The sequence below is a fragment of the Neolamprologus multifasciatus genome, chromosome 15 (genome assembly GCF_963576455.1).
Source record: "Neolamprologus multifasciatus chromosome 15, fNeoMul1.2, whole genome shotgun sequence".
Classification (NCBI taxonomy): domain Eukaryota; kingdom Metazoa; phylum Chordata; class Actinopteri; order Cichliformes; family Cichlidae; genus Neolamprologus; species Neolamprologus multifasciatus.
Genome location: NC_140453.1, coordinates 39,136,533 through 39,160,046, shown reverse-complemented (window position 1 = coordinate 39,160,046; position 23,514 = coordinate 39,136,533). Strand labels below are relative to the sequence as shown.

The 23,514-nt window shown below is 43.6% G+C and overlaps 1 protein-coding gene across 2 annotated transcripts in view; it reads right to left on the bottom strand.

Annotated features, from left to right (window-relative positions):
- Positions 1-23,514, bottom strand: part of rev3l (REV3 like, DNA directed polymerase zeta catalytic subunit) — an 85,486-nt gene that overhangs the window by 14,454 nt on the left and 47,518 nt on the right. For both annotated transcript variants that reach the window (XM_085134202.1, XM_085134203.1), the window contains exons 5-17: positions 20,570-20,702; positions 20,303-20,397; positions 18,930-19,034; positions 16,976-17,060; positions 10,502-10,644; positions 9,431-9,559; positions 8,625-8,862; positions 8,193-8,335; positions 2,935-6,706; positions 1,543-2,453; positions 1,326-1,411; positions 1,000-1,125; positions 34-226 (exon numbers count right to left, since the gene is read on the bottom strand). In XM_085134202.1, the coding sequence (XP_084990328.1) occupies positions 34-226; positions 1,000-1,125; positions 1,326-1,411; positions 1,543-2,453; positions 2,935-6,706; positions 8,193-8,335; positions 8,625-8,862; positions 9,431-9,559; positions 10,502-10,644; positions 16,976-17,060; positions 18,930-19,034; positions 20,303-20,397; positions 20,570-20,702 (6,159 nt within the window). The remainder of the gene's footprint in view (positions 1-33; positions 227-999; positions 1,126-1,325; positions 1,412-1,542; positions 2,454-2,934; positions 6,707-8,192; positions 8,336-8,624; positions 8,863-9,430; positions 9,560-10,501; positions 10,645-16,975; positions 17,061-18,929; positions 19,035-20,302; positions 20,398-20,569; positions 20,703-23,514) is intronic.

Here is a 23,514-nt window from a genome sequence, read left to right as displayed (position 1 = left end):
TTCTCGGAGGAAAACACCGCTTGCGTGCTTCACCTTGGCCGGAACCTGGATGGTCTTTATCTACCACGATGGCCCCTGTGAGCTGGGTGTTGTCTACATCAGGCAGGGGGGTATCTGAACTGAAGCAGTAGAATAAGGCACATATGGGGTCAAACTCGGGGTCAGGTTCGAGGTCACGGCGGGTTCTTGCATGAAGCTCCATGGTCATCAGTGTCAGGTGCTGGACCTGAAGATGGAGGAGGAAACAAATACATTTGAGGTTTAATAGACCAAAAGCTCCTCTTTAGAAGCAGCACATCCTGTCACCCTCTGCCTGTTAAACCACAGTCTTTTATTTCGTACTAATTCTCGTACACTTCTGATTGTATTTTCAGTTGCAGAGATGTTGGCAGGCTACTGTGGCCCATGCAAACTTCATCTCATAATAGTGACTGCTTACTATTTGAGTGAACCACTAATTGGTGCTTGCTTTCATTCCAAGCCTGAAGATAAGAGCAAAGTCTAAATCATAATAGACTTTAGCAGCTCAATCATTAAAATAAATAAATAAACCATCCACTCTAACAGAAATTACAGTATTCAAGAGATATTAAAGAGGCCTGAAACCATGAAAACGTGACAAACCTCTCTCTTTGAATTTAATGAGATCTACGTGAGCTGGCAGTGATCTCAGTTACCATGGTCTGGATTTTTGGAAAAGGCCTGAACTTAATCAAATCTGTGCATACATTCAAAACGCCTGTACTCAGGCCTACATTCAAAGCTGGATGTGTCTTTGTTTTATTTTGTTGGTTGGGTAAAGCATATCGATTTGACAATAGGACAGTCAAAGTCGAAAGCAGGATGCTGTGATGATACTTGGGGAAATAAATCCTTCTTCCCAATCAGGTGGTCCCTTTCTCTTAAAAACAAAACAAAGCAAAACCAACATCTAACCAGAACAAAGCCATTTATTCATTGACTTGGAAAAGAGCTACAGGTTATTTGCTCTAGACTTGCCTCATGCAGAGCTTTGGCATCCTGTAGGTTCTGCATGCTGACTTTAAAGCCGTAGGAGTTGGCTATACTTGGCCCTTCGATCTGAGAGTTATCTTTCTTTGGCACATTCAAAGCAGCAAACTGATTCTGTGGAGGATAAAAAAACATGACAAGAAAAGTTGGAATCAGGAGGAAATCACGGGCACATCAAACGATCAGCGACCTGAGAGACAGGACTGCTACACGCACTGTACTGGAGTGATACTAAATAGTTGATTTTCTGACCCGTGCGGCTTGTAGTTTTTGTTTTAAAAGTCTAAAAAGAAAAATCACAATCAGTTTTTGACCTTCATCTGCGTGGTCAGTAACACTCTTCTCAGGGGGTCTGCCTGGCTCCGCCTCCTCTGCTGAAGTCTCTGAGAAACAGGATCCTCTGCAGCGGGAATTAGACCAGAGAAGGAGTGAATAACAGTGAATATTAATAACAGAATTCTGTTATTCTGCAATTCTTTCTAACAGTTGATGGTGTCACAACATCAAAGGAGACAGATGCACATTCCTTACCCTGAGATATGGGTGTGCTGCACACTGGATCCAGATCTTCTTTGCTTCTCCATCGCCTCCTTAAGAAAGGGGTGCTGTGAATGAGCTGGGGACTGGTTCTCCTCTCATCCCTGTCACTGACAGCGAGAGGTGAGGGACTGTGGTTCCCTCTTAGCAGCTCTGGGGAATTACAGCGCATAGGTGATAGCGGTTCTGGAGAGTCTTCACCTGGCTTGTTCTCACTGAGCTGTCCTTGGCCAGAGGGGCTTGGTTGATGGGACTGCTGCCATGTAGGCAGCTCTGGGGACTCTGGACAGGTGGTTTTATCATCATCATCCTCTTTATTTTTGTCCTCCTGTTCAAGACAGACACTGCCTTTATCTGAAACTGGACTTGCTTCTGTGGATTTACACCTCAATCTTGTATTCTCCAGCGGAGACAGGATTAAAGACAGGCTCTGTTTCTTTCTCCTTTGAGTTCTGGTACAGGAAAGGTTACCACAGAGCTCAACCTTCAAGCTTCTGTCAGCAGCTGGCAGTTCGCTTCTCTCTGAGCTCCCATCTTCCTCCACCTCCAGACCAGCCCTTTCTGTCTTCAGCACCTCACACTCTCTCCTGCCTTTTTGTAGACTCTCATACTGCTTTCTAGCTTTTAGCCACACCTGCACACGCTTGCGGCTTGGTGGGTTTTTGCAGGGCAAAAGCACCACCTTCTTATCGCTGGATGAGGATAGGTCACCCTCTGCCTGTTGTTTATTTGTCTCTGAAGCCTCTGCTCTTTGACAAGATGAGATAACGGTGGTGGCGGGGTGCGTCATGGCTGAGAAGGCCGTCTTCCAGAAATGGAGGCCTTCCAGAGACAGGTCTCCACTAAACTCTGCAAGTTCCCGAGCTAGCCGAGTGCCGACTGTTAGCTTACGGCCACCGACCTCCCTGGAGAAAAGACGAGGAAAGGATCAGTACACCCATTTCCATTTAAATTACAATAAATCATCACAGCTCCACAGACAATTGACAATTAATGTCTATCAAGAGAAGCTCTGTAGATAGTATAAAACAGAGCCAGATCAGTGGATTTCTTTTTGAACATATGGAAATTTCAGACATTTAATGATAAAGGATTCCATTTGAGTTTGCTGTAGTCTAAAACCAATGCTAAAACTCTTCTATTCTCTTATCTGACAACCTTCCTTTTATTTATTGCAGTACTTTGTCGATTAAGATGTTTTACAACCCAATTAAAAAGCCTGTGAGGGAAGCTAAAAAAAATCCCACAAACAAATATAAAACCTTACCAACCATCACAATCAGTTAGATTCTGGCTCTTATGTGAAAACTTTACTAATACGTTTATTTTGTTATATTTAGTAAATAATGCATGCTAGATGATGGTTACTGTTGCTGTTACTCTTACATTGGCTTCCCTGGGGCATCAGAGGGGTCACTGCAGAAAGGCTCCAGGAAGGTGGCCTCTGACATCTCCAGGTCCAGAAGAGTGCTGAGGATCTCCTCTCGGCTGGGAGGGGACATGAGGGGCTTGAGAATGTGGGCTCCTCCGGCCGCTGATCCCCGCTGCAGCTGGCTTGCCCTCACCTGTGATAGTGAGCTGATGGAGCGTGGAGAGCTGCTGGGGGTGGTGGATGTTAGTCCGTCGATGCCCTCCGGCAGCTCACCTGTTGGTGAGCCCTCGTGGTCGACGAATGAAGCGGAGCTTAAAGGCAGTGAGTCGAAAACTGAAAAGAGCAGCTCTTTCCTCTCACAGTGAAAGTCTTGGAAGGGGCTGAGCGTGTGGGCTTTACCTAAAGAGAAGTCCCACTCTCTGCTCTTGAGGGACGTGAGGCTTGACGTAGGCTCGCGGTTCGTGTGCCCATCTAAAAGGTCGGGGCTGTCCGGCCTTGCTCTGTTGCAGTCAGAGCCCCTTTGAAGATCCTCCCCAGAACAAAGCAGCCTGTCAAGTTTCTTTTCGGAGTCCGGCACCTGAGCAGATACAGAATCCTGGCTGATGTCACTCAGGAATTTGACCGGTAAATTTTTATCAGTCACGACAAACTGACTGCCACTGTACGGACTGGAGAACTCTGTTTGATCGATAGCGTTTATATCAAATGTGTAGTTGTGCGGGAGCTCTGGTGACAAGCTGTCCTCTATGAAATTGCAGCCGTCCAGTCCCGGGTCTGACAGGAAGAGGGGACATTCATCTGACATGCTTCCCTCCTGCTTTACTGACAGATTTGGCTGAGTACTGCTCGTCTTGCCTTTCCTGTTTCTCGGCCCTTTTTCTTTTGCTGTGGTAGATTTTGGAGCCCTGGGTTTCCGAGAAGTGAGGGTGGGGGCTCTTCTGGATTTAGTGGGTTTAGTGGTGGGAATTAAAAGTGCTGCCGCCTGGGCTATGGCTGTAGAGTGGCTTGCTGTACCAACCACTTGTATGGGAAGGGGCTGTCCCTGCTGCCTCGTCTGAAGAAGCTTCTTGAGGACAGCCAAGCCGGATGGGGTCTCAGAGAGAGGGGGGATCTCCCCGTTCTTGGGGCCTGAGTGTGGGAGACCTTCTTTTAGCTGGGCATCTTTATTGTGTTCCTGTACTGGAGGCAGAAAGTCTGTGCAATAATCCTGTGAATCCTCTGCCTTTACCACGGTGGTCTGGCAAGCTTGCTGCTTCGTCTGAGCAGGTGCCGAAATGCTTTGGTTGACCTCCATGATGGAAGTCTCACAGTCTTCAACCTTTGGCTCGATAAACGTGGTTACTGAGTTCCTTTCTGGTGTAGATGGAGTCTGGGATGTGCTCTGGCTGTCTTTGCCCACCTGCTGTTGAAATGGAGGAACCTCTTGTGAAGAACTCTCAGAAGGAGGCAACTCATCCTCTGGGAAAAGGAGTTGGGAGCGCTCTTTACTTAAGCCATGGCTTTTGGGTTCCTCTGTTTTCTTTTTACGAGACCTTCTAGGTCTTGTAGAGCTTGTAGAATTGTTGACAGCACCTCCAGCTTTGATCCTCTGCCTCGAAATAGCAGGATTACCTTGTTTTGCCTTCTCAGTTTTAGGCTTTTCTGCAGACTTACTTGTTTTCCTTTTAGCATCTAACAGTCTCTTGGGTTTGGCAGTTTGACACTTACTACATGCTTCTTTGGCTGTAGACGATCTATGTGGCTTTTGGAAAGCAGAACTAAGACATGGGTCAATGAGTGGATTTATCAGCTCTTTTGAACTCCTGGTATTCATGAGGGGGTCACTTGGGGACCAACAGCGTGGAGGCGTTGAGTCTCTCGGGCTTTGGGATCTATCTGAGAGGTAGCCCAACTCTACCATGACATCTGAATAGTCAACATCATAGTCATGTGCCAACTCACAGTAATATGGTCTAGGGGGTGGCAGAGATGGCAGGATTGGGGCTTTTTTGCGGCCTTTTGGCCTCTGAACCCTTTCACCCTGTCTGATCAGAGGTTTGGAGGAGTTGTTGATAGTCTTTTTATTTGTGGAGTTAACCTTTGCCTTTCTTTTGGGATGTTTTTTGGCTTTTGGTTCAGTGACGGGAAACTTAACAGCAGTGGATTCTGGTACCTTGGGCCAGAAATCCTTGAGAGGAGCCAGTTTTTTATAGTGCTCTAGCTTGTCTGGCGTCAACACCACCAACTGCTCAGCTGCATTCACTTTGGACATCTTCACCAGCATGTTTTTCTCTCCCTTGAACCTGTTAATAATAATGTACTTTATAATAATAGGAGGTTCCTTCTTGCGTCTTCTCTGATACTTTACTTCTTGCCCACCTGAGACATCATTGTCCTTAAGTCGTTCTTTGACAGAAGCTAGGTTTCTAGAACGAGTAGCACCCGAGTGTTCCCCATCCTCTGAATCATATTTCATCTTCCGTTTGGTCCTCAGGGTGTATTTACTACCTGGCAGTGCTGACGGTTTAGTACAGGTGACTTTGGCAGACAAATCTTGCAGTGGGCTTACCACATCCTCAGTAGAGTCTTTAGTTTCCTCAGAAAAACAGGAATTGGTAGCAGAGCTGGAGACAAGGGGCTCTGTCTGTAGTTCTGCCTGTTCACCTATGGACCGCTCCTCACTTTCAGACTCATTTTTCACAATCGTTTCCTCTTTGATCAACTCGGTCTCTTGTAAATCCTGATGATCCTCAGAAACCAGCATTTCAGTGTCCGTAGTCACAGGACTAGCAGGTGTTACTGAGGTGATGCCGGTGCTAATCTGGCTATCAGATGTAGAGCTTTGGAACATCTTTAATTTGTTCCTAGGTCCTGTCATACCTAGCCTTTTTTTGTTCATCTTTAGCTTAGACCTGCGAGGTTGGGCCTGTTCTACTTTACTACAGGTGTCAGCCATTTTCTTGTTCCCAGGTTTCTTTCTGCTGAGGCAGTTTGAGAGAATGACACTGGGGAAAAACTTGTAGTGTGCCTCCTGCTGGGCAACAATAGTCCTCTCAGTCTTATTTTCCTGATAGTCCTCGTACCTGATTTTCAGCTCACCGACATCTCCTTCCTCGCCGTCTTTTCCAATTTCGTCCTCATGAGGATCAAGAAACTCATCCTCCTTCAAGGTCGATGGGGCTGATGCGATGCTCCTCAGAAGGGGGCTTTTATTGTCTTTTGTGTTCAGTTCCAGGTCAGTCTTAGCTGAGCAGTTTCTCAGCTCAGAATAACAGAGAGAAAAGGCCCTGTGGTTCTGAAGAATGGACAGACAGTTTGTTTCTACATTCTTTATACTGCCGTACTTCTTCCTGTCCTTGGCGACCTTTCCATTACCAAATGGGAAACTTTCAATATCCGTCTTATCCAAAGATATCGAAGCTTTCTTATCGTAGGTGTACAAAGGTCGTAGTTCTTCTTTGTCCATGCAGATGGGAGACACCTCAGGGTGATTGGCTAATATGCAGGGAATAGGGTGCTTGACTGGCTGGATGTAGGGGATTTCTTTATTCACCTTGAACCCTGTCAAACATTCACTACTGCTGTCCTGACTGCTTTTTAACTGAAAGTGCTTGTCAAGCGGCTGCTCCGTGTCCAACACGTGAACTGGTATGTGCTCGGGATGCTTGCAATCCAAAAGGATCTTAGCTGTAGATGGTGGCTCAAGGTGGACCATCTCCCCGGGGATGGGATTTCTTTTGCCCAACATCTTTTCAGTGGCCGTAAGCGAAGACTGTGTCATTGAGCCACTATCTGTTAAGGAGGAATCTATGGATACAGCATGTGAGAAGAAGAGGCATATCAGTTAGTATCCACAGCTGCAAGAAATTAACCTGAAATTCATCTGATCAGACAGCGCAATCACCCATGAATCTTAGCCCAAAACCCCAGGGTGAGATCAATCACTATTTGACATATTTAAATTAGTGCTGTCAGCGTTAATCTCGTTAAAATGACATTAACGCCATAACCGCGTTAACACGACAATTCTCCGTTAGCAAGTTAACATGGATCGCCCCGTGCGAGTGGCTGCACGGCATCAATGCATTAGCACCATGCAGCCCTGCACACGTGTTAACCTGCTAACGGAGATTTGTCGCGTTAATGGTGTTAACGTCATTTTAACACGATTAACACTGACGGCACTAATTTAAATTTTAAAAAGTCAAACTACTACAATATTTCTATGCCATTATAACATGTTGAATGCCAAAATTCATAATTTAAGCTCAATACGAAAGTGACCATCGCTCTGCATAAGACACAGGGCAACTAGAACATCACTAACAAGTGCATCAGCAGGAAGCTTGTCCCTCATTCTCTGCTCTGGCTCTTCTGATAATGTAGTTGTTCTGCTTTTGGCCCAGTTGAGTTAGTTAAGTCATCTAATGCAGGTGGGGTGATATATTTACAGCTCAAATATGGTCATGCTATGGACTGATAATACTTCTATGTGAATATATGCAGACAGATCTTATATCTATAATGAGTTATTAAATATATAAAAACAATTCATAATAAGTATAAAGCATATGATATTCTTCTTGACTGTATACATTTCTCCTGTTTGTTATTTATTCCTGCACAGCTGGCATGAAGTACCCATAATTCTGTTGTTCATGTACAATGACAATAAAGGGCTATTCTATTCTATTCTATTCTATTCTATTCTTAATGGGCTTGCAGGTCTGCACACACTGCTGTATTAAACATTTCCTGCAAATGTGTCTCTATTTGGCTCTATTTTCCTGTAGGAGCAGGAAACACTTGTTGAAATAGCACAAACAGCAACTACAGAGGCAGTTTTAGTGTTATTAACTTTTAAACTTTATGTTGCAAATTACTGAAGAGGAATTTGTTACAGCTATACAGAAATGTTATGATGAATTTTATGACTAACTGTCCAATTTCATTATGTTTGATACTGGTATATTTTTTAAAAAGCAAACAGAGTCTATTACCAGTCTATGAAGTTGTAGTTATCTTTCCACACACACATGTACGCTCTAAAAACTGAACAGTTAATTAACCACAGAGAGTCAGTTTTTACCCCCGAGTCTGGCATCAAATTGTAGCCTGTCAGGTCATAGAGCCAAAACTGAAAATCATCCCAACTTTTTCTTCTGTAGCAGCTATCAGATCCCGTCTCCTGACATACTTGACAGAACGTGAATCAGTGGGGGGTGTCAGATGGGCATCAAAGCAAGCTGACACTTCATGCTGTATCAGTACATCTCATCATAGGACAACTCACCGCTGCTCTCGTCTGCGGCACCATCGAGCTGCGGGATGGACAGGTTAGCGAACATAGAGTTGTTTCCACTCCACTCCATGTCTTCGTCAGAGGACTCCTGCTGGGCATCACTGAAGCAGTTTTCTGTCTCCTTCATGCAGGGTCTGTGCACACACACACACACACACAAACACACACCAACGACAGGAACCGTATTATTAAAAAAAAATATATGCCCAGGCAGAGCTCACTGGGGATGACTCACAGATCGTGTACAGCGATCGCTCACCTATTTATTTAAGATACAACCAGAAACAGAAAGGTGTAGCTTACACTTGTACTTGTTACTTATTACTTGTACTTATTACTAAAAAATGAAAACATTTTGATGCACAACATACTCTAAAACTGATGGTTATACTTTTGCCTTAAACCATGCAGAAATAAACATGCCTCTGAGAGGAAGCACTCTCAGTAGGGTCGCTGTCCCAACGCTGTGACATTATAACACTGAGTTCTGCCTCTTCCTTGTCCAGTTCTGGGCCTGCTTCCTCTTCATCACTGTTGCAGTTGTAGTTCGTGACACCAGGGAGTGAGCGGGACTGGGAATTCTGCCTAGCGGGTGTCCTGCAGAAACCATCGTCCTCCAGGCCTGCCAGCAAGTCAATGATGGCTTGGTCCCGGCTGCTGTCTGCATGGAGGACAAAATAAAGCACACAGACAATATCAGACAGCTGTACGCAATAACTTTCTCTCCAGATCAGCCAGTTAATCAAAGCTAGAAATGTCTTCTGCTTACAAACTTTTATTCACAAGTTTTTGGCCACCAACTTAGAAGAATTTAAAATGAAGAAGAGAAAAAGAAGAAACTAAAGATGCTGTTTGCTAAAGAAAACAACACTTGGACAGCTGTTAAGCAATGAGGTCAATATTTTCTCTTTTCAGGCTGTAGTGGCAGCCAAGTGGACAAGAACCAGATGTATATGGAGGAAAGAATCCACTAAATATCATTAAATATGGATGGAAAGGGGAAAAAGTGGCTTTTACAACAGGACAACAATCCAAAACAGCCATAAAAATCCATTTCAGAAGCTTCTGGAGTCAAAGTCACATGACCCGACCACTGAATCAGCATCTTTGAAATGCTGTTTGCGGAAGACAGCCTTAAAATTATCACCTAAAAATCACAGTTTAATCATGGGAAACAAAATTGAGCATAGAAAATTAAAAACGTGCATGAATGAAAGAGGCTGTGTTACCTAACAGGGGCGAGTGGTTGGATGTCTGGGAGAGTGGGAGGAAAGACTGACTGTTCTCCAGGAGAGTCAGGATGGCCTCCTCATCAACGACAGCCTCCTCTGGGACTTTCCCACTGCTCCTCACATAGTCTGTGGGCAGCAGCAGAGAAGATGGAAACTACCGTTAGCCATACTTCGATGTCACACTTTGCTAACAGCAGTTTCACTGAGATACCATATTAAAGCAGCCCAGTTCAGCATTAGCTCGGTGACTCCCATCTCTGGCAGTTCTAGAGTACCAGTGAAACGTTTGGACACACAAGCACAGAGATTTCCTGCACATTAGCCCAATGTCAGTCTCACATCGTCACTCCTTCAACTCCCTGACTTCGGAAGGAGCGACAGGGTGACAAGTACTTCTCCTGCCAAACACACAGGCAGAATGAGAGAAGAAATAAATGCATGTCACAAGGGAAACCTAGTCCAATTAGGGCTTAAATTCTATAAAGGAAAAGAAAGTGTAGGGTGCTAGTAAGTAAAATCGAGCTTTTTTGCAAATTATTCAGTCTCGACATCAAATCTTCTTCATCTCCTATAGTGAATCAGACTACTTACAAGATGATATTAAAAGAGGATTTCTCTTCTGTTTTGTTCTCAGATTTAATAAGCTTATAACAACTTTCATTTCTGATATTGGCTTTAAAGCCAGACAAAACAAATGTAAGAAAGAAATGTCGCTGTACATTGTTTTATGTGCACAAAAACTTATTCAACTTCCTAAAAAGTCAGTTTATTCAATTATATAACCCTTGACAACTACCCAAGAAAGAAATAACTTCCATTATCAAAGATACAACAATTGGTCTGTGAAAATCTTTGGGGACTACCAGCCTGGTTTAACCCACTTCATGCCACCAAATTACTGATGAGCCACCAAATAAGAAGTGTAAAAAACCAAATCAGAACATAGCTTTGGTCTTTAATGGTTTCATAGCAGGTCAAACTATCCCATCGTGATAACTCTATATGATATAACTCAAACCAAAATCTGCTGTTGCCGGTCTGTGAAACATCTACTGCAACTGTCCTCACCTGGCTGTGAACCCCTGTGCACCTCCACAGCGTTAGCAGGGGTACACGGCAGCCCGTCTGGGGTCAGGGGGTCAAAATGAAGTGTTAGTTCACCGGGGAAATCTTCCTGGTTCTCCCCATCATAAGCACACAGATCTTGTGTCCTGAGGAGATAAACAGACGTCAAGTTTTACTTTTTACCAAAACATTCAACAGTGTTGTCTACATGGCTGTTAGCTGAATTAGAAAGCTGAGCACCTTGGGCAGCAGCCATGTTTTATTAGCATCTCTTTACAGCGGGTCTTAATCAGAGAAAGTGCTCGGTTTGGTGGGTGAAAGCTGTGTGTGGGACTGCACAAGTGGGCAGAGTGTCTCTTGTCTGGCAACTGTGTGAGGAAGTATATGGGTGTGTACAGCTAAGTGGTGTGTGTCTGTGTGTTGGCAGAGGGAATATGAATGGAAAACGGGCAGGCAGCCAACTGGGCTTTGTATCCCTCCGGATCGCCCTCAGCCACAAGCTGCCTATCACGCCCCCTTAATCGTGCTGCCCCTGCTGCATCGCCTGGCAACTCACCACTTAGTGACTCTGAAATATTGAAATGAAGACGAGGCGGGTGGCCGCCACTCGCACGTGGAACAGATTTTACAGGAGTGGTTTTGAGAAAGAAAAAAACGAATTCCATTTTAGGCACTGCTCTGGAGGAGGTCTTTCAGATCTGGTGAAGATGGTGGACTAGAGTCTGAAGCCTGGCCATGAGTCTGACCATGTAAAAAGCCCTCAGGATACTAAATTGTTGCTCCTGTGACTGCACGGACGACTTCTGTAGCACAAGTTCAAGCTTCTTTAAACCTTCTGATGCAATATGTAGAAAAGCACGGGACTGACAGGTGAAGCTGCAGAACACCATGACTGAGCCCAGTCACGGCTCAGGGAAGAACACAAACACTCGTGTGGGAAGATGGCCAGACAGAGACAAATAAACAGCAAACACATCAGACAGAATAGTAGACTATGAATCACAGCCTTGTGGACACCCTCTAACTCACTTTAAATGATGAATGAGCAGCAGCGGCAGGCAGGAGGCTGATAAATGATGAATGGTTTTTAGACAACGTGGCTGTAAAATGAAATCTACTCCAGACTCAGAGTTTAGGTTGAGATTGAGGGAGGTTTCATGACAGAGACTCGTTCTGCTGGTGCCGTATGATGAAGAGCCTCCCGAGAGTCAGCGTGCACGTGCCACTGTCTGGTTGTTCTTAATTAGTCTGCCAGCTAACGACTTTAGAGGCAGCCAGGGAGGGAGCCTGGCAGGCGTCAGGAGATTTCTGCAATGATGAACACATTTTGCCACCAAGCCACGCCCTCTCAGAGTTTGAATGATGAGAAAGAGTAAGGAACGATAACTAGAAAGTCTTGTTAGCAGATATGTGCTAACAAGTATATACTGAAATACAGACTCTGAGCCATTTGATGAGCCATTAACAAGATTTAACTTAAGACTACTTGTTACATTAAAACTACCAGACCACACAGCTTAATCTCTGATTCAGGTGTTCTTCATCTTACAAGTGTATAAAATCTTGCACCACATCTGTGATCGTTCTGAAGACTGAATTCAGGTGTGATACTGTAATAGTTTTTGAAATATCTTCTCTCGTTATTACTCCATGACCAGCTGGAAGTGGTATTATAGCAAAGTGGAACCACAGCAACTCCAGTTGCAGACCATATAAGTAAAGAATGGGGATGCCAAGCCCTGAAGCAATAAGGACTACAAATCGCCATCGCTCTGCAACTTAATAACGGCAGAGTTCCAAACCTCTTCCATCAACATTAGCACAAACACTGCACTGGGAGCTCCACAGTGTGGGTTTCCACGGCAGAGCAGCTCCTCTAGGTGTAATATGTAGATGCACATATGATTTGCACCTTTGACTGTAATTTTCTATCTGCTGCCTCAAGACAAAAGTGTGCAGTTGCACTAATTGTTAAGATAATACCATGCTGAGTGATGAAGAGTCACAACTGGCCACAGACACACCGATGAGGCATCACAAGTAAGAGCTGTGTTGTGAAGTTCAAATGACACAGAGGCTCTGAGGCTGACACTGCGATTAATACACGGGAGTCAGAAAAATTACAAATGTAGAACTACATCTGCTGATGCTAATTTGAACAAACAGATTTGCTACAGATGGGTTTGTTAAACACTTTATCTAATTGACAGTTAGTTAATGTCCCCAGATCTTTATGCATTAACCCCAGGCCGTGTGGGGTAATCAAACCTGAGCACTGTCCAAAGGTTCTCTTCCTGTCATGTAGCACACAGCAGAAAATGCTCCAAATTCTTCAGTGGGTTTAGATAACAATATGGCACCAGCATAAACAGGAGGCTAGAAATAAGACATCCAATTGACTTGGAGTAAATTCCCCATAACAATACCTGACTGTTGGGATGGCCTATAGGAGCTGGGTTCAAAGAGGAGGATTGAGGCAGAGATGAAGTGCAGACAAACCTGTTGGTGTTTATTCATCAATATTAAAATTAAAAAAAAAAAGAAAGAAAAAAAAAGAGTGTAGGCCAGGGGTGGGACATGGTTCCTGTAACAGCCTCTGATGTTAACTAGCAGCCTTTTATAGACTGCGGCTAATTGGTCCTCAAGTCATACAGTGATCTGGGGTTCCATCCATCCATTCTCTTCCACTTATCCTTTTTCAGGGTTGCAGGTGGACTAGAGTCTATCCCAGCTGTCTTAGAGGCAAGGTATACCCTGGACAGGTCGCCAGTATGTCGCAGGGCTAACACACAGACATAGACAACAGTTACTCTCACATTCACGCCTATGGGTAATTTAGAGTTACCAGTTAACCTAACTGCGCTAACTGCATGTCTTTGGACTGTGTGAGGAAGCCTGAGTACCTGGAAAGAACCCATCCAAACACGGGGAAAACATGCAAACACCACACCGAAAGACCCCGGCCAGGTGGTGGAATTGAACTCAGGAGCTTCTTGCTGTGAGGCAACAGTGCTAACTGTCTTACGTAATAACCTTTATTGATATCAAATCAATATTGTAGACATATAATTAACATAATTACAATTAGTAAATAAAATATTTCCCACTTGTCCTACCGACTACAATCTACAATAAACTAATATAGCTATGGGTAGCACCAGGAACCTTTAAAAGGGCACTCGAGATGCCTGAGGACTCTTGTGGCTGGCACACCATCAAAAGAAAACAAAGGTAAGACAATCTTATCCAAAAGGCGATCGTGGCTCAAGAGTTGGGAGTTTGCCTTGTAATCGGAAGGTTGCCGGTTCGAACCCTGGCTCGGAAAGTCTCAGTCGTTGTGTCCTTGGGCAAGACACTTCACCTACCCCCTACTGGTGTTGGCCAGGGCCAAGGGCCGATGGCGCGATATGGCAGCCTCGCTTCTGTCAGTCTGCCCCAGGGCAGCTGTGGCTACAACTGTAGCTGCCTCCACCAGTGTGTGAATGTGAGAGTGAATGGGTGGATGACTGTGTGTGTAAAGCGCTTTGGGGTCCCTAGGGGGGACTAGTAAAAGCGCTATACAAATACAGGCCATTTACCTGCTGGCTATCACATAGGATATATGAGTATTAGTTAGCTATAACAGGCAGCTACAGTCACTCGTCCATAAACTCAGGAACCAAAAGGACTTGGTCTCTCAGATGGGAAGGGGAGTGAGCTTCAGGGCACACCGAGCGAGAGACTGGATTCATCAATCAAGTTACAGACTCTGCAGTTCTTTAGTCTCATTCCATTTAAAAAGAATGAAGGATTCAACCAAAACTCTATTTTGCACCGCCTTGTATAAAGAGCGTGGCAGAACAGGGTAAAGGTCAAGGAGTGGGAGGACATTTCCAACCAAAATGAGGTTTAAAGAGCTATATATACAATCTGATATAAAAGCCCTCCCATGGAGGAGAAGGCTGGAATCCAAAATCAGGGAAGCCCAGAAGGTCACTTGCCTACCAGAGAGTGTCATGAGAGACTGGTTCTGGATGAATAAGAGGTACAACAATGTGTCCATAACTGAGGCTGTAGAAACTGCCAAAACAAAGGCTCACAGCTGAAGAATTGGACAAAATCCCTGAATTAAAAGAAAACCATGAGTAAAGGGAAATAAGATGTTTCCAAAAAGCCTAAAATGCTAAGTGAGACACTGACAAAGCAGCAATATTAGCAGTGCATAGTAGAGTAAAGGAGAGCCACCAGACAGGAAGTGATAGGCTGTGTGAGAGTATTAACAGAAAGGGTGACTGAGACAGCCAGGTATTGGGAAAGAAGCCAGGCAACTCTGTGTGTGTGCGCTCCATCACTTAAGACGAGGCCGACTCTACACCTAAGGTCTGCGCTGCTCCCCCCCCTCCCTTTTGTTCCTGTCTGATATCAGGGGTTGGTGAATGGAAGCCATCTGGATATGATGCAGCAACACACACACAGTCGAGTCAACTGTACTTTATTTATAACAGGAAATACTTTCTAGCTGTACATCTGGCAATTGTTTCACCATCCCCCTCCCTTTTTTTCTCCACTACATCTGTTGCAATTTCACTTTCCCCATTTTATCCAATCTCTGATTTTACTGCTTCCCTCTCTGCCCTGAGAAGAAAAACACTGAGGCAGAAAGAAACTGAGGACACACAACAACTTCATCACAGCTCAATACAAAGAACTAAAAACAAGAACAACTTGTTATTGATGTGGGCTGCCAGACTATGGGAGACTCTCTAAGGCTGGAAGCATTTTGTCCCCATTTTCAAACACTGTCACTCTCTTGCATAAACTCCAACTCTGTGACAGTTACTCCAAATTTCATGACGGATATGGGACATTGACTTTCAGTTATTACATTTTTAATAATGACAATAAGACAAACAACAAACCATAACCTAACATGAAAAGAATAAAGTCAAAATAAGCACTCTCACACTAGGAAAATGAGATAAACAAATAAAAGAAAGGCAAACAAAATAATTGTGCAAGAGAAAATCCTGTTGAAACACTGTGCATGCCCACACTGACTTCAAAGGCCCTTTAGAACTGTCATGCCACAACAAAATTAGGACATCTGTGTTGAATCTGGCAAAGAGCAAGTATTACATCATACAGATCAGATGTGATCTCGGCCATTTCACCATAGACCTCAAACTTGCAGACAGTGAATACCAATTTCTGTTCCAAACTTTAAATGCAGGTTTTGTGTAAAGCGGGTCATCACACAAGTGATGCAAATTACCATGAGTCCCGTTTACAGGCCTGAAGGCAGTGCATCACGTGAGAAGGGACACAATGCCTTTTTTCCCTCTAGCACCTAATCGTTTCGCCACGACTCGGTTTCGATTGTTTTCCATTACAATTCAATACCATCTCAACATGCGTGGGCAAGGTGGCCTCAAAGTCCGGTGATGTCATTTGCTTTTGACACAAACAACACAACAATAGTCTAACTCCCTCTTAGACTGTCATCAGGCACAAAAAAGTCTGCACCTCATTGTTAGAACATGGTGTTGGTTTGTGTGTCGCCTTTTCCAGGTTTCAAAAATGATTGAGTTGATTCTCGTGAAAGAGTCGCTTTCATAATTTATCCAGTGATATCACATTTGTGGCTCAGCTGAGCTCACTTGGAACCCCGGCCAAACGGGTACTAAAAAAAAGTACCTTGTACCATGTACCTATTGGAAAACAGAAAAACTAAGTTGGGCCTAGTAGGTGTTAGTGGAAAAAGGCACATATTGGATATTTACAGGGTTGTGCATCATGAAAACACCACCGCTTATTTCTACGGTAGTAACAGACCATTGACCTCTGACATCAACAAGGCAACCAGAGCACTGCCACTCATTGGACAGTTTCTTGTTTTCAGATCATTCTCTGTAAACCCTAGAGAGAGTTTCTGAAATACTTAGACCAGCCTAGCTGGCAAGAGCAACCACATCAATTAAAAGCCCATCTTCCTTGTTCTGATGCTCAGCTTGAATTTCAGCAGTTCAGCTATGCCTGCATGCAACAAGGCGCTTTATATTGTACGGTAAAAATGCTACAATAATACAGAGAAACCCCATTAATCAGACAACCCTCTAGGCGCAAGTCCTTTGTGATAGTGGGAAGAAAAAAAACTCCCTTTTAGCAGGAAGAAACCTCTGGCAGAACCAGGCTCAGGGAGGGACAGCCATGTGCCATGCCCAGTTGTGAGTGAGGGGAGTGAGAGGAGTGAGACATCACAAAAGGCTGCCATGTGATTGGCCATGTGAGCTGTGCAGGTGTACCTAACACCAGTACAAAATATACACGAAGTGCTACAGCACTTCTAAGGGAAGTGGAAGTGTTAATAAAGGGTTAATATGTGATGTGATTATGAATTTTCTTTGTGAACAATCTTAAGGAACAAGATTAGTGCAGTCTTTCAGATATCATGTACCCTGGCACTACCAAGATAAATCAAAGGAAGGAGAAGGAACTTACACATCAAACTCGTTCTCCTTGAGAATCTCCTCAACTCTCTTCATGAAGATTTTCTCACTCTCTGATGAGGTGACAAAACCACGATCTGGAACACATCAGACAAGCAATTTCAACACTGCACTTTCTGGCGCTTAGAAACATTCTTCAGACATGGAATTCTTCGCTACAATTAAAACATTGTGGTCAGTAATAGCTGTTAAGCATGCTGGTGTTTGGCTGGGTAATTTTACTGTCAGTCTGTAATAAACTGTGACCTTAATTCTGCATACCGTAGTCTTTTGTCTTTGCACATTGTAAATTGTTCTGTAGGAGCTATAATTCGTGGACATTATCTGAGTTCTTCTCTCTTCACTTTTCAAGCTTGGGAACCCCATGTGCTTATGTGCTTGGGTGTAGGCCTGAGAAACTTTTTGTCACAGTGCAGCCATGCTCTGATTATTTGGCAGCCTATTTCCATGACAGCTCTGTGTGTGTGTGTGTGTGTGTGTGTGTGTGTGTGTGTGTGTGTGTGTGTGTGTGTGTGTGTGTGTGCGTGTGTTTCGGGGAGAATCAGACTTTGGCAAGATTCAAAGGGTTTGCAGTTTAAAGACAGTGCTTTCCCACCGATCATATGGACAGCTCTTTGAATTGTAACTCTGACTTGTGGAGGTAATGGAAAATTCTAATTTTACATTCCACTGGACAAAACTAAGACAGATGCCACAGTTGGACAAAGAGAAGCATAACATGATAGAAGAACACAGTGAGCCACAGTCTACACTGCCTCCAGACATTCTCAAAACTCTTTCACAGTAACCAGAAACACTGGCGCCACTGAAATGAGACTCCCGCACATTAGAACCGAAGGATTTTACATCCAAATCAACGTTTCAAAACATCTCCTCTCCTCTGAATTGAGAAATTCAAAAGTTAATTTACAATTTGTCATGTTGGTCAAACCATTCCTGAGCAGTATGAACAAAGCTGAAACCTCTGCATCAATTAGATTAGTGTTGATGAAATGATGTAGGTGGCCTGTAACTATGTTTAGTAAGTATTATGCTGCAGAGCATCATACTGGCCTTCTTTAAAAGCGAATCATGCTGGCCAGCTCTTCTTTCCAGATAAATGAGACATGCGCCCGGCCTTTGGCATAACGTTGAAGAAAATGTGATTCATCAGACCAGGCTGCATTCTCCTGCTGCTTCGTGGGTCACTTCTGACGCTCGCTTTGCAGCTGCTGAGGGCAGTAGCCAGCATGGGTACTGTGTCACATGGCAAACGTCTGTGGCTATGCAGCTCCATAAACATTAAGCTGTGATACACTGTGTTCTTACACGGTTCCATCATAGGCACTGTTTACGCTTTCAGCACTAGCAATTCTGGGGGATGGAAGAATCGCCAAAAAAGGGCAATTCCTCAAGAAGTAGATCAGATGCTGGGTGCAGCATGGGTGATTTTCTTTGTAAAACTAATCCAACTGAATACTGATAAGGTGTGGCTGTTGTTATTGACAAGTGTGCCAACAGAACTCTGTCTAGCCAAAAGCTCTCTGCCAATTCCATTTGCTGGACCTCTCCATCACATTTGTTCTTTTGATGCCTGATAATGGAATCACCTGACAAACAACACAGCCTGCTTTGTTTCATGAAAATGTGTTTTACTTTGCACTAATGAGCAGATTTGTGTCCCTGTGCATTGCACGCGTTCAGTTTATGAGCCTTGCTTGATAACCAAGCCTGCTAGCTCCAAAAACAGACACTTCTGGCTCCAAACAACCAATGGGAATGACCCAAATGGTGAAACCGAAGAGTTAAGAAATGAATGGGTGACAGCATAGTGACTATGACCATCTTTTATATACAGTTAACCATACTCATACATTTTCCGTTATTCCCAGATCGCAGAGAAATTAAACAGAAAACCATAGACTGACTTAGACAAAGCTAAGATTTTCCATGGTGAATGCCTGTACCTTGTGACTCGGGGGTTTCAATCTGGGAGGGCTGGTTCTTCTCTCTCCTCCTCTGTTTCTCATCCTCCCAGATGGCCTGCAGGCCAGGGTTCCTGCCAATTTGATCTGGACAAAAATGGAGAATTAAGCACAAAAATACTCAAACATCAAACACGATGTTTATATAAAGCTGTGCTTAACAACATCAACTCATAAAGCTGTTTTTAACTGCAAGAACTACTGCATAGTTTTTTGCACATGTTTCCACAGCAGGACTTCTGCTCTGTCTGTATAGCAGTCATTACACAGTCATGCAGCTCCGACACCGCAAACAAACTCATTATAGAAATAATATGGAAAGAAGATGAGGTGCAGAGTCATTATTTAATCCAAAACCTGCAGCCTTAAAATAGGAAGCAGGAAGAACAAAAGCAGTGGGCATCTTTACACACATATCACAATAACAGCTTTATCAACACACAAATAACTTGCACCTGACAATACACATCCTACACATCCCACAGACCAGTTTTTATATACCAATATTATGTTAATAGGGTGAAGCAGTGATTCTCTGGATAATTTTTCCAGAGAATGGTTAACCTCACCTCCAAGCCCCACACTCTCTCTTTAACCCTTACATCTAAACTTATCAGTTCTCATTCAGTCACATTGTTAGGACTTTCCACAGAACTTTCTGAAATCTTCTAGTCCTAATCTGCCTAATCTTTGCTGTTTTTAAGACACAAACAAAGCTTAGACGGAATCTTCTAGCTCCCAGGAAAAATAAAGTTCCTGAGAAAAAGCCCTGGCTTTACAAACTGTAATAGTTCATAATTGCAGAACACACACACTTGTTGTCTATCACGGCCTCTCTTTTCATTTTAAGACAGATTCTTTGTGTGGTTTAAGCTTGTTAGGTCCCATCTGATTTCAATGATAAAACTCACAGTATCTTTACAGCCCAGATGGAAGGACTGCTTTTAAGACAACACTACGTTCAGCAAAACTGGCACCGCTCAGATTGTAAGTGCAAGAATGACCTCTCTTTCTTTCACACGCTAAAACAACAGATCCAGATGTGTGCGATTAAAACAAATCTTTCAGGAACAAAAGCTGCATCTGCTCTGGCACTACATTACTCATTACTTTGCCAGACAACAGCATCTGTCTTTATTGTCCCTGGTTCGTTTTAACCCTCTATCCCATCCTCTACGTCTAGCTGCTCCCCTGTGATTGGACGGATTAGGTCAGATCCACGATGTTTGTATTTGGGGCTGAAAACAGATTTGATGTGTGGCAGCCGTCAGAGCAGTCCATCACTCTTCTGTGCTTTAACTTTGCCTCACCCGTTGCTTTCTTAAGTTTGTGGCTGCAATACTGAGTGAACTTACTTTCGATTTCGAGGCGGTTGAGAACATCCACAGCAACAGCATCAACCTCCAGCTCGCAGGTGCTCTGCCTCTCCACCTCATCCAGGACTAAAGAGCTACAGTCAGTGAATATAAAAAAAAGGGGGCGGGGAGATAAATGAATAAAAACAAGCTACCATTTTGTTTTTTTAATTATCTTTACGGAGAACTAATATCCACTGCAGCTCGGACATAAGCCAAAAACAGTGCATTCAGATTCTGCTTAGACTAAGATGTGGCGAGACTCGCCTGGGTATGGCGTTCTCCTCCCAGCGGACGAATGTGCCTCCTATGGTGCTGTCGTTGAGCTTGGACGTACAGTGAGCCTTCCAGGGGCTGATGCTCCTGAACGCCGATCCTTCTGGGTCTGCCTTTGCTTCATCTGTTAACCATATACAGAGATATACATAAGAGGCACATGAGAGGATCACAGTAACGGTATTTTTCCTTCCAAATGCATTTGGATAACCACGGGGTTTTCATTTACAACTCGATTGATTAACTGCTCAGTGCTGCCATTTCTTAGCAATTAAACTGCGATCCACAGTGTTAGAGAATCTGAGGCATAATGAATCATGATTATCCTCCTTTCTTTAATGCAGCAAAGATAGGCACAATAAAACACTGTTGTTTTGTTACATGGAGAGTTCTTTTGGTACCTGTGACACTTTTTAATCTCAGTATTTAGGAGGCCAGAGTGTTCAAGTTGTTAAATGGACTTCAAAACACATTAAGGGTTTCATTTATCTTGAATTGGCCCATTTTACCAGCTCAGTCTATTATTATTCTGCTGCTTGATCCCAGATTAGGAACTTCCTTTCAAGTTGGACATTGAGGGGAGCAGAAAATGTAAACTGGTGTACCCATTATTGGAGCATTTTGTTTTCTTTGTTGTAAGGGGAACAGGAGCCCTTTTCCATTGATTGAATCAGTGTAGAGGTGGATCAAACACGGGAACTGTGCTTTTGTTGGAGGACAGTCAGGCGTGAGGACTTCTATAAAAGAACTTTATTAAAAGTACAAGTGTGGAATTTCCTGTCTGGAGTCTTTAATGGCCTCACAAGTGAAGGTGGTCCTGCTGGGCGGGATGCTCTCTGGGAGTGTGGAGAGAGGTCTGATTGGACACGACGACCAGAAGGCTGAGTTTAAGCCTAAACTCAGATCAAACAGAGTTGGCAATCAGGGGTTTTAGTGCCTACGGGGGGCGAGAGGAGTTGGGTAAAATTCACCAAAGATCTGAAGAGAAACCCCCAGCGTGACACTACCACTGTGAGGTCCAAGACACTGCTGAGCTTCAAGCCCACACACTACCACCTCTCTCCAGGAGTTACGTGAAGCAGCTCAATACAGAGATATCAAGAGTTCAGCTCACTGTAGCACAAATCATAGATACATGTAGGTCCACAAGTTTTGGAGAATGACACATTTTTTGATTCTTCAGACTTTACTTGTTTATATACCACTTTGTTTTTGATGATTAGATATTATTCAGCTCCTGCTCTCTTCCACAGTGTCTCTTCTGTCCCGTCTCCCTCCTCTCGCCCCGAACCTGTTGCAGCAGATGACCGCTGTTTTGTAAGCCTGGTCACACCACAGGTTTCTTTTTGTTAAAAGGGAATTTTTCCTTCCCTTGCTGCCAACACAAATACAGGGCTATAAAAATTAAGCTAATGAAATTTCTAAAACTTGCAGTTCTTCTAATGGTCACTAGAGACTGAGTCAATCCCCATAGACACCCATGTAAAATTATCAAACTTTACAGCATTAAAAGCTTTTTAGAACCCAGTATAATATTTTATAATCTGGGTGAAAGCTGTGGCTAGCAGCCCTCTGTGCTTCAGTTTTAATATGTGAAATTCTATTTCATTAGTCTGTTAGTTAGCAATAATTAGCAAGTATGTGTCTCTGTGATGCACCTGTACAGTTTATGGATGTAGCTTGATAAGATAACTAGCAGTAGCTGATGACGTAGGTCACCACCTTGTCATCCAAATAGTCACTTCTGGCTCCCAAAATATATAAATAAATAGATTTATGTTAAAAAACCAAAATCATGGTGGCAGTGAAAATGCTCACCCGAGTCGTCCGATGCAGACTGCAGAACCCAACAGGAAACTGGTTCTTATGTTATCTAAATTAAACAGCCACATCAGTCAGCTGTGTACTTCTCTGCTAAGCGGATAATGGCAAAAGTAAACTACAAACTTGATAGCCAGCATGGTGGAGCATTTAGCACGCAAAGCGATGGTAGCTGGTGAAGAAAAAGGAGGAAATACTGTTTTTTACATTGGTCAAACACCACTTCAAATCAAGACTAAAGTTGCTCCCTGTCTCCTTCATGTGTAAGAAGACATAAAGAAAGACAGAAGCAAAGAACATCCTTCAAACCTGTTGTAATTCTACAGGGTAGATGATGGTTTATTTTTATAGAGCTGCTTGGAGTGTGGCTAATATTAGATAAAGACAGCATGAAAAGTGTCTCCCATGTTTTGCTTGTTCACAGACTGTCACATCCAACTTCTGCTATGTATTCACCTTATAAATCAAACAGAAGCCAAAACCTAAAGCAGCTGCAGCAGGTGTCTAATCTGTTACTCTGTAGATGTGACACGGCTCCACAGGCTACAGGGAGCTCAGACAAATAAAATGGAGAGTCTGAGACTGCAGGCTACTGATCCCCAGTATCTGCTTGCCATTCCTGTCCTCACACTTTTTCACTAGTTACTTTCATATGGAGGTATGCGTCCTCTGTATTTCACCTTTGGCCATTAACGAAAAGAACAAGACAGAAAGAATGGCAAAGAGGTCAGAAAAAGCAAGTTCGGAGAGAAAGAGAGAGAAAAGAGCAAAGACCACAAGAGAAAACGTGAAGGGAAACGTGAGGACAACATTAGGGATGAAAACAGAAAGCTTTCACAAGACAACAGAGGCATCCTGAGGCTGAGGGGAGATCAAGACTAATTCAATATGACATAAGGCATGGCAACCCTTCCCTGGCCTGCTCTCATCCCTGCCGAGCAACGAGGGAACAATCAAGTAATGAGTAAAAAAAAAGGCCTGCCAACTGATTAAAAAAAAAAAAGAGCAGCCTGTCCTGCATCCTAAAGTACACGAGGGCAAGTGTCAGTACTACAAGCAGATGCTAAAATTAGATTTTGATGACAAGGCACGAAGAAAAAACTGAGAGAAAATTC